Source organism: Cariama cristata, unplaced genomic scaffold, assembly GCF_000690535.1.
Source record: "Cariama cristata isolate BGI_N322 unplaced genomic scaffold, ASM69053v1 scaffold1358, whole genome shotgun sequence".
NCBI classification, from domain to species: Eukaryota; Metazoa; Chordata; class Aves; order Cariamiformes; family Cariamidae; genus Cariama; species Cariama cristata.
In genome coordinates this window covers 1-11,545 of record NW_009629237.1, presented here as the reverse complement: position 1 = coordinate 11,545, position 11,545 = coordinate 1, and the positions used below count along the sequence as shown (strand labels likewise).

At 38.6% G+C, this 11,545-nt stretch overlaps 1 protein-coding gene across 1 annotated transcript; it reads right to left on the bottom strand.

Moving 5' to 3' along the window:
• Positions 1–1,847: 1,847 nt before the first annotated feature.
• FASTKD3 (FAST kinase domains 3) lies at positions 1,848–11,285 on the bottom strand. The gene is made up of 6 exons (XM_009705076.1): positions 9,851–11,285; positions 6,148–6,233; positions 5,422–5,584; positions 4,155–4,224; positions 2,715–2,829; positions 1,848–1,946 (listed from the first exon to the last, which is right to left on the bottom strand). The coding sequence occupies exons 1-6, from the start codon at positions 11,283–11,285 to the stop codon at positions 1,848–1,850; spliced, it is 1,968 nt and encodes a 655-aa protein (XP_009703378.1).
• Between the last annotated feature and the right edge of the window lie 260 nt (positions 11,286–11,545).

The window sequence follows — 11,545 nt, the reverse complement described above, 5'->3', positions numbered from 1 at the left end:
CTTTCCCTTTTCTTCACATAAATCTTTTAGTAGAACCCATGCCACGTACCATTGTCCTTTCCACATTCCAATTGCTTCTACCACGAATAAAATGTTTAACTGATGATTTGGTGTCGTTTCACCTTAATTTAGCCCAAGGGAATCACGAAACCACTACGACCCCCTGAGTTATCTAATCTAGGTGTTAACATGTGGGAGTGTTGATCTGCTGGAGGACAGGAAGGCTCCACAGAGGGACCTGGACAGGCTGGATCGATGGGCTGAGGCCAATTGTATAAAATTCAACAAGGCCAAGTGCCGGGTCCTGCACTTCGGTCACAACAACCCCATGCAACGCTACAGGCTTGGAGACGAGTGGCTGGAAAGCTGCCTGGCAGAAAAGGACTTGGGGGTGTTGGTCGACAGCCAGCTGAACATGAGCCAGCAGTGTGCCCAGGTGGCCAAGAAGGCCAACAGCATCCTGGCCTGTATCAGAAATAGTGTGGCCACCAGGACTAGGGAAGTGACTGTCCCCCTCTACTCAGCACTGGTGAGGCCACACCCTGAATACTGCGTTCAGTATTGGGCCCCTCACCACAGGAAAGACATTGAGGTGCTGGAGCCCCCAAAGAAGGGCAACAAAGCCTAGAGCACAAGTCTTCTGAAGAGCAGCTGAGGGAGCTGGGGTTGTTTAGCCTGGAGAAAAGGAGGCTGAGGGGAGACCTGATCGCCCTCTACAACTACCTGAAAGGAGGTTGTAGCCAGGTGGGTGTCATTCTCTTCTCCCAAGTAACAAGTGATAGGGCAAGAGGAAATGGCCTCAAGTTGCACCAGGGGAGGTTTAGATTGGATATTGGGAAAAATTTCTTCACTGAAATGGTTATCAAGCATTGGAACAGGCTGCCCAGGGAAGTGGAGGTAATACCCTGGAAGTATTTAAAAGGTGTGTAGATGTGGTGCTTCGGGACATGGTTTAGTGGTGGACTTGGCAGTGTTAGATTTTATGGTTGGACACACTTATTTCAGCTCAGGTAGTTACTGGTTCCAGTTCTCAGTTTCACCTTTCTGCCAGAATTTATACTCATACATAAAAAAGGATTGCATAGGACATAGTTCTGAGCTTCAGAGCATAATGAGTTTCAGCTTCGGCCAGAATGGCAGGCTGGAGCGCATACATGACCCCATTTGGACAGTTTAGCTAAAACTGCCACCAAAGACAGAACTACAAATAGTACATATCCAGAACATCGGGTGGTCCCCTCAGAGACAGCTCTGCAAGTCCACTACCCTGTGGCAGCTGTTCTTTTACAAAGTAAGGCAAATCTTTTTTAATAAAAACGCTCTCATTTTCTGTAAGGCATTGCTATTTAGTGAACAGCACTCTACATCTCTTAAGTATGAGCAATGAGCCAACATTGCTTGTGCAACTACTGTAAATTTTTGGGAAATTGCACAAACAGCAATAAGTAAATTGCACAGTTTCTTTTTATACTGTCAAGAAAAACCCTGATTGGTAGGTAGCATGGCACATTCTCTATATTCAGACCAGTCAGTATCCTTGAATAGTCACATGTGTCCATTTGCAGTTGTGAGTTAGAACTAGTGAAAATACAAAGGAAATACAGCATTGACTGTCTGGCACTTAGATCTGTTAAGTCGTAATAAATATTGACACAAAACTTAAGAAAATACATTGCTCTTTATTACTTTTTACATGTAAATTGTTCCAAATATTGGAAGGTCTCACATTCAAAACCTGAAATTATCTTAGACGGAGTTATTTAGAAAACAGAATTGTTCTTCTGTGCACAATATTTACAGTTTATAGTACAGGAGGTCAACCTGTGATTTAGTATTATTCTCCAGTGTCAGCAGTTCAGTCCATATGTATGAGGAAAGATTTTTTTGTGTAGATATTCCGCCATTTTTCTGCAATTTTGTAGACTCTGTATCTCAAAAAATGGAATCTGGAAACAAAACAAAAATGATTGCTGGAAATACCCAGTTGTATTAAATATTAAAAAGTAAGACTGATGTTCATTAAGCAGATGTAAGATTACACATCAAAGATTTGTCTGTTTTAAAATTAAACATTTAATCCTAAGCATATTATTGATCTGTAAATCACCTGAATAGAGATTATTGTAAAACAAAGAGTGACATCCATCACAGTTTAAACTAAGTTAAATATAACGGAGTTAGGCTTATGTGATAAGTGATTATAAATGGAAAAGAAAATGTCAAAAATCTAAACGTAACTGTTTTGGCCTAAAGTATGTTTAAAGATAAAAGTGTCTCTATTAATTCAACAGGTAAAATAAAAGATATACTCTGTTGTGAAAATATTATTTACAATACAAAGCAGTTCCTTTTTTTTTAACTCCTCTTTTTAAACTCCAAATTCAGACCTTTTTAAAAAAGTATTTAATTAAAAATCCCGATTATACTGAACTCTTAGACAACATTTTCCTTTAAGTCAAGATTTGAACCTTAATCACTGTAGAGAAGTACTCTTTCAAACAGTCACTATTTGGCAGAAAATACAGGCAGAATACGCTAATTGATCCAAGGAAGAAAACAAAATTTCTGTAACACCCCTCAAAAAGGCAAACATAATATAGAAAGGACAAGACTACATCTGCCTTGGGAAGTAATTGCAACTACAGTTTTAAGCATAACAACTTCACTTGTTTTGTTAGCCAGAGCAAAAGCAAACCACTGGTTTTGGGCTTTACCTGCACAACTTCATAACCAAGTAATTGAAGATGTCTCTGTTTAATAGCTTCTTCTCCCAACAGATTGTGGCTATTAACGCAAAATCTATTTTGACCATCAACACAGAGGGCAATTCTAAAATAAAGCACAAGTGTAGTATCAAAAAAAAAAAAAAAATCAAGTTATCTTATCCACCACAACTACTGCAGTTCCTAAGAAGCATGAGACAGTACCTCCCCCCTTACTCCCTAATACCTCCAAGAATTAAGATGTTGTAGGATGGGAGTTACCTACTTCAGGACAATTTAAATCACTCAGTTTAAGAGTGGGAGGGGGAAAGCCTGAAGCTTAGTGAAACTGATCTGAAAAGCTTATTTATATGCTCTGAACAAAAATCACCAGACAAGTTAGTAAGAGTTTGGTATTTTTAATGCTACTATTGGTAAACTGTTTGGAATTCTAGAAGGAAAAACATACAGAATACTTGTCTCAGCTTGAAAACATTTCAGCAGCTAAATTTATTCAACTTACCAGTGTACTTGTTAAACCTATTAGAGTTCAAGTTAAAGTTAAGTTTAAGCTAAATCTGTTTTAAGTTAAACGTGTACGTATGGTTGGCAGCATCATGGATTGTAACTATATTTTTTCTCCTTCATGATAAAAATTACATCAACTTAAAACAAAAATTTGTATATCCACTGTAAAAAGGTTGCTTAAATTTTCAGAATCTTAAGTATATTGTGACCCTATCTACACATGAAAGCTGTAATTTGAAAAAAAATCAAAGTCCATTCTTAAACATTTAAGCATGGGATTTTTGAAAGAACCTATATTAGTCTCTGAGTCTTGCAAAGGTTAAGCTAGAGAAAACATAACCTTTTCAGAAGACTTTTGCTTTATCCACCAATGTGCAGTTGCAAATACCACACAGGCAGGTTGCTTAACTTTGTATCAAAGGTTTCTCAAAATAATCCTTGTTTAACATATTTTTTAAACACCTATGCATTTTTCAATGAAAAACAGCATCTGTAGCAAATATCCTCATTACACAGGATTCCTTACAGAAGTAAATTTGTGAACTCAAACTAGCTTAAACTATGTTAAATCTATGCAGACACGCTCAATTAGAATTAATTTGGTTTTAATTTGAAAATGTATTACAGAAGATCAAAATGCATTTACTGTAAGTCAAATCAGGATCACGTTGATCCCGACTGTCACTGGATAAAGAGACTAATTGTCTGACACCGTATAGTCAAGAGGCAAAACAATGGGGAAAAAGTACACATTGTTAATTTTGCCAACTTTGTCCTTTTGCCCATGGTTTCAATGTGAAACCTGAACTTTGTTGAGGTCAACGGCAAAACTCCAATTAGCTTAAATTTTGCCAGGGTTTCACCCTGGATGCTCTTTATCAATATTAACCAACATTTTACCAGTAGTTTCTTCTATTCTCTTACCGTCTGTGTACCTCTTCACATTGGCCAGCAGGCAACACAAAACCTTCTTCATCTAATTTAATCTCAATATCTAGTATAAATGAAAAGAGAAGTGACATTAAAACTCATTTCACACAACAAACTGTTTACTGTAATTCTCATCCTCTTACAGTTCATTGTTCGAGAAAATAACTGAAATATTATCACAATACTTTTTTCTGAATCACAGAAGCTTGCAAAAGATGTGTATAGACTATTTAACACAAATCAGTGATAAATACTAACACTTCAGCCTTTCATAATGCTAACAGCAAAGCAGTATTCCAAGTCCACTAAAACCCATAATGTAGTTAAGTGGCACTTTGCTGGGCTGGCTAGGGCCTCTGGAATTTTGAGGGCTTTGGGGAGAAAGACACCCTCTCTCTCCCCCTCTCCCTCCCCTCCCCTCTCTCCCCCCAACCCACCCCCTTTATTTCTTCTCACCAATTCCCTAATTTTAGAGATGATGTCAATTTGCAAACAGAGCTTTGGACTTAAACCCTGCCAACTTCAACCCCATGTGGCAGCTGAAATGCAGAATAATTCTGGAATGATCCCTCTCTCTTAACTTTTTTTTTTTTAAATCCCTCCAATGTCCATGGAGTCTGAGACCCTTTCATCAACCCCTTAGTTACCATCCACCCCTCCTGGGCACCCCTCCTTCCTCATCATTACGCTCTCTCAGTTTCCTTTCCTGGTGCGTGAAACACTGTTTTGCTCACTCATCTCTTTCAGTCCACAAACCCACACTGACTCTATGTAGTCAATAGTTCTTGCCCAGCTGAGCAGGGCAGAGGGCTGACAACCTTCCAGCTCTCCCTTTTTCTACTCACTACCAAAGCAGAGAGATCACGCAAGTGGCGTTGCCTCATTTTGCTTCACATTATACAAATTGTTTACAGCATAAGTAAAAGAGGAGCTGATAGTAAAAATACAGAATACAAGAGTTAGCAGCAATTTTCAGTGCAGACTGGCTGTGTAAATTCCAAGTAACATTGCAGTTCTTTTCTCTCCCTGTTCTTCTTTCTGATTTTGAAAATGCATTTACTTAAAGTTCCCATGATGTTTCCTCATTTCAGACTTTCTACAGAGTTTTGTATTCCAGTTTACTTTTTCTGTATTTGCACAATTTAAAATGCCCACAAAGGGAATAAAATCAATCATTTTTATTTCTGGAAAATAACAGAGCCTAAAGTTTTGACAGCATAAGCACATATTTTATTTATTAATCTAAAGAAATGTTACTTACCAACTGTATAGAAATATGGTGTTGATATCTCTGATGCAAAATATATTCTTTTTTTCAGTAAATAAAGTAATCCAGTCTTCACTCTTTTGAGGAGGTGAACATCCAGAGAACTGTGAGGCGTCAGAAAGGCCTTTACTTGATACTTTGGAAAGAGTTTGGGACCCTATATAATGACAGAAAACCAAATAAAAAAGAAGAAAAAGGGAGATAACATTTTTGTAATTACGTCATATTAATGTAGCAAAATGTATTCTGTGCATTTCAAAGCTATGTCTATTGAGAGACTTACAGACCGAGATATGATCTGCTGGAAACTTAAAAAAACCCCCACAAAACAACCACCAGAACAGCCTCAGCAATCTTCCATGCTACCATGCTGAACATATCACTCATAAGAGATGCATAACTGTTTCCATTCCTCTCCACAGGCCAACATCAAAGTGCCTGATCTCTTTTGTGCTCCAAGATTTCACAAGCCAAACAAAAAAGGAATAGTTGTTGAAGAAGTACTTGGAAATACACAAAAGCACTTTAACTTAGAGCTGGTCAGTTCTGTCTAACATCCAAATACATCAAGTCAATCAAACAGGTAGAAATGCTTCATATTTTCATCAAGGAAAAAAAAAAGCTGTTTCATCCAATTCCAATGTTTTTAGGGGGAAGACAGGGCCCTAATAACCTTATCACCTCTTGTTAACATCGGTTCTGGATTCATATGTACCATACCTCATAAAATGGGCACTCCAGGGTAACAGTCAGAAAAAGCCGGGTTAGCTGGGAGGTAACAATTCTGTCCAAACCAGGTGGCTGAGCTGAAACAACAATATTCAGGCTTTCAGGTGTACCTTCAACAAAGTATCTTTACACAAACCATCACACGTAAGTTAGGAAAAGCTATTCAGTTAAACGTGCAGAGAAGCTACTTGATCATTATCATTCTCGATCACTGTTTGAATGAACAGAAAGATCAGTTGTGAAATTATGTAGTTAGAGAAATAAGGAAATGATTTAGAGAGATATCTACCAAAAATATACAACTAGCAAGATCTTAGTTAAGACTGTCATATTCTTTCACACACACAAAAAATGAGGATCTGAGAGATGCAGGATGTTCTACAGGGAGGAGTAAATTTGAATTGAGGTCTTGGAGAAGTATCTTGTATCCTTCTTCCTGCAGTCCGTTCTCCCCAAGTTACAATCTCAGAATCTCATTGTTTTACTCAGGTTTCTTTTTGTTTTGTTTTGGTTTTTTTTTATCTGACAGTAGTGGATAATACCGAATAATTTCTGAAGATTTGTCTGCAAGTGTACCCTTGAAGCATCTTTCATGTTACATGCAAAGTATTATAACAGAATGGTAAAAACCTGATGTAATGTAAGATGCTAATCATGCAAGTCATCTTCTCAAGTTCCTGTTCTGAACTTTGACCACTTTTATTGATTTAAAAGAACATATTCAAAGTAACCAGAAGTATGAGTTTTCTCATTTTCTAAGTATCAGCTTGAGAACTTTAAAAGACATTCTGTGTTTTAGGACATGAGCAATGTCTGCTTCCTAAAAATCAACCCCTTAAGGTATTTCGTGTTGAACAGCTAAAAATTGAGTGACCAAAGTTTCTAATCACTTTGAAAACTTGACCTTATATAGAGTTTTATTAACAGAGCAATCTTAGCTGAGATCTTGAGAAGTCACTCATCTTTCTGGCATAGCTTACATATCCCTGTAATGCTGCTAAATATACTTTACTATCTAACACAGAATTACTTAAAATCTATAGCTTACAACTGTGTTGTTCTTAATAGGTTTGCATCCAAAAGCGCTGGATTATGCAATTGTTAGAGCACAGGACAGACTATCACACAGGGGATGTTCTAGAAGCTTACTAGACTGGGGGGAAAAAAACAATTAGGTGAAGGCAGCCCTTGCAGACAAGACAGTCTTAGACGCAGTGGGTGAGCAGACTCTGAGATCTCGTAAGCAAGATGGGATAAGCCACGGGGTATATTTTTTAATTTTGTAATGTTTTCCTCAGTATGGTAAGACATAGATAGGGCCAAGGATGGGACCGTAGTGCTTGCTCAGAGGTAGAAAGGAAAGGAGATCAGGGCATGGAACAAAGACGGGCACAGGAAGCCTCCACCAGAGGCGTGTAGTCGGCAGAGAGGACACCAATGGAAAGAAGCATCACATAACCATATCAGATTCTAGATTAAAAGTAGTTTATAAACCAGGACAAAGCACCAATCTTTATACCTTGTTAAAACATAGATGAGCCTTAGAATTCAATTTACATTTTTACCTAGACAATTAAAAAAAACCATAGCAGCCTGTCCTTAACTGCTCACATTTATGATGCTATTACATTTTACTGGTTGATATCTCACTTCTGTTTTAATTAAGCCAACAATTATGCACTGCGAATTAAGTTTTTCAGCTTTATCCATTTACTCTTTTCAGCTTTCACAAGCTGATCATAATACAATATGAAAAAGAAATACAACCAAGTTGGAAGCAAGAATATAACATACTAATCTTTATCCTGAAAGAATGGAAGAGTACAGATGACAGCAGAAGTCCACACCCGGTTCTACCTCAACCCCACCTGAAAAGCTGGACATAGAATCATAGAATCATTATGGTTGGAAGAGACCTCAAAGATCATCAAGTCCAACCATATACCTGATGCCACCATGCCCGCTAAACCCACTCAACCATGTCTTGAAGCGCCAGATCTAAACGTTTTTTGAACACCTCCAGGGACGATGACTCCACCACCTCCCTGGGGAGCCCATTCCAATGCTTAATGACTCTAACAGTGAAGAAGTTCTTTATAATGTTTCCTCTTGTCCTATTGCTAGTTACCGGGGAGAAGAGACCAACCCCCACCTCGCTACAACCTCCTTTCAGGTAGTTGTAGAGGGCCATAAGGTCTCTTCTCAGCATGACACAGGCTGGCAGAAGGTAAGGAATAAAGTGCTAGAAGCTAGAAGCACTTACATACAATGGACTTTATTTGAATCATAAGGCAAAACAGTATTTGAAAAACACATTTTGTACTGCCTGAGATTTACAAATTCTATGTATATAATTGTAACACGTTCTTATCAATAATTTAAATTCTTTTTATCCCAATGTTATACTTCATCTCACTTCTCTCTAGAATTTGTACTAATTTTGACCAAAGTTATAAGGATTTTTAGATTCTTTTTTAAATACAACAATTAATTATTTCTGTAGTAATAGGTGAGCTTGCTAGTAACACAAGTAAGCTGTGGAACAGTTACTGTAACTTGTCTTGCATATTATAATTCGGTCTCAAATTTAAAGGCTATGAACAGGTTTCCTGACAACCGTGATCACGTACATTGCCCTTACAGCCTCAGGAAGAGAGCAGTTTCGATGCTTAGGAAAATATCCAGAAAGAAGGATTACACAAAATCACAGAGGACTTAACCTTAAAAAGACAGGTAGTGAAATCTTAAATCTAACCAGCAGTGCACACGCAGACGGTAATTATTTTAGCTTCACAACCAGTACTACTAGTATTTCTATTGTTTTTTGAAATACATCCTCCCTTGGGCTAGCCCCTGAGTTAAATGCCTAAAAATCAGTCCAGACCCTAAGAAGCATGAGATCCAAGTAAGCAAAGCAAACAATTGTGGGGGAAGAAAAAGATACAGAAAAGTGAAGTGACTTGCCCAAAGCTGCAAAGCAAATGGGGGGCTACATCCAGAATAAAAGTAAAGTCTCAGGACTCACTATCCTGTGTTCCACCTTTATGCCACATCCCTCATGTGGCAGTCATTACAATGCAACAATTTAGAGAAAAATGAACCCAGAATCACTAAACTGTATTTTACATCACTCATGCATCATTCCCAGTATCGTTGCCATTAAAAAAATCTACACTTTTGGTCTCAGTCTTGTTAGTTCCATAATAACTTGTCTCACCAGCCTTCCTAGTGTTACCAGTCTCATACCAACACAGTCTCACTTCACTGTGAGTATTCACATCAGTCACTGCACAGGCACAGAAGTTTAAACAGCCAGAATTAAAAGTAACACATTTCCTGCACAGAATAACTTAACGTCTAAAACCTGTTTGAGACAAAGGACAAACATGCAGAAAAACAGGTGGTCACTATTTTTTAGAAAAGCAGAAGGAATAACTGAAATAAAAAATTTAAATCTCTGTTTAAGATTGTACAGTGCAACTTTCAAATTCTTCAATGATATAAACTGAAAGACAACTGCAACTGTGACACGGAAGCAATGGTCTTTGGCCTTCTGATCACTATTCTCCAGTCACCTTAATCAGGTCATTGTTGATGTGACAGATGAAAGTGATAAGAAATGGGTGCCTGACAACAGACACAGCATGTAACAGAAGGAAATGCGGAACATCACCAGAGAAGCACTGTTCCTTACCTTGAAGCTGTTGCAGAAAATAGGGACTAAATATTTTTGGCAGAAAATTTACTGGATAACGTTGAATAAGGACACATGAGTGCAGCAGGTTCAGCAAAGTGTGAGGCTGAAAGTGACTAAGGCGAGTATGCAGTATGGTTTCAAGCTTCCTAAACAAGGAAGAAGCACTTGGAGGCAGATAGTTAAGAGTCCCAAATGGTATAATATACCCAGCAATCTGGTCGGTGGTAAATCTGTCAGCATCAGAAATGAAACTTTCTGCCACTGCATCAAAGATGGGTTTAGACAAGATCATCTTTTGGCAGCAATACTGCATGACTTTGCTGACTGTTTGAGGATGCATGGTAAAGATGGACTTGGGAATATGTCTTTCCAGTGCCTCTGTAAAAATTTGTTCACAATGTCCAAAGTATAGGAAGGCTTCCAGTACATTTACCAGTTCATCACCTGTGAAATATGAAATATTCTTCACGGAATGTTTGCAGAGTGCTGTGACTAAGGGAACTGCCTGAGTCTGATGAAGAACAACCAGTGAATTCAGAATTATGCTTGTGAACCTTGGGCTTAGCTGGAAAACTATGGTTAAAGCAACACTGTTCAGTCTGTTTAGCAAGTCTTGGTATTGTTCCCTTTCCCTGACAGTCACCTGCAGCATCTTATAAGTCATCACCATTTCCCCAGGACTCCACTTCTCAATGTCTTTTTCTTGCATGTGGTTCACAATTTGTTCCAGCGTTGCACAACTTGGGCCTTCCAACTCAAGCAAACTCTCTCCAAGAGCACACAGATTTTTAACAGTCAACTGTCCTTTACCAAGCCGCTCCTCACCCTCTGAAAGCAAGCTTGTCATCAGTGTACTCTGTGGATCTATACGTAATTTTATCAAAGCTTGCAATGCATTCAGCAACCCAGTGTTTGACAGTTTTGAGGATTCAAATTCAAACTGGAAGCATAATGCCCTGAAAACATCATTCTCTAACACTTCTTCAGGGTTTTTCAGACCATTGTCATCCACCTCAACTTCAGAAATCCTCTGCAGGGCTCCTGATGCCATAGTATCAGACATGACTTCCAGAGAGCTAAGAAAGTCAAAAATCTCTTTTGATGTACAAAGGCTGTTCAACTTCTTGAAAAATAGCTGTTCATCCATCCACACATTATTAGATTTAGTACTGCTCCCAGTATCTCCCCAAAGATGCACAGTTTCATTAACAGAAAGAGACTGTATCCGCAGTTGTACATGTTTTTTTCTACAAAACATATACTGAGATTTATCTTTCAAACATAGCATCCTCATGGCTATGGAGCTACAGTTTTGGGGCTTTTGCTGCCCACTGATAAAGCTCAATCTTTTGCTTAGGGTCATCAAAATGGATCTGCTTGCTGGTGTGCTGGATGAATAAAACTGAAAACTTTTTCGGCTAATCAAAGCCATATTGGATCAAATGGGTCCTCAAAAGATACCTAGAGGAAGAAAAGTACATATTTAGTTTGGAAAACAGCACCAGTGTCATTAAAATGCAGCAAAAAAACTCCTTTTAGCAGCAGGACACAACTGGGGTGATCCCTCTCCCACAACCACCAGCACAAGGCAATGCAAAGAGAAGAAACTGCCAGGAGCAGCGAGACCTGCGTGACAGGTTGCAACGCATCTCTGCCCTGCGCCTCCATAAGGACGCTACGGGGGCGCGGGGG

Excerpts from the sequence above, each read along its gene's own strand:
- FASTKD3 (XM_009705076.1), bottom strand. The coding sequence starts at position 11,285 with ATGGCTTTGATTAGCCGAAAAAGTTTTCAGTTTTATTCATCCAGCACA. Across the intron at positions 6,234-9,850 it reads TTTTCTGCAACAGCTTCAAG|CTCAGCCACCTGGTTTGGAC; the intron begins GTAAGGAACAGT and ends TTGTTGTTTCAG. Across the intron at positions 4,225-5,421 it reads ACCATATTTCTATACAGTTG|ATATTGAGATTAAATTAGAT; the intron begins GTAAGTAACATT and ends CATTTATACTAG.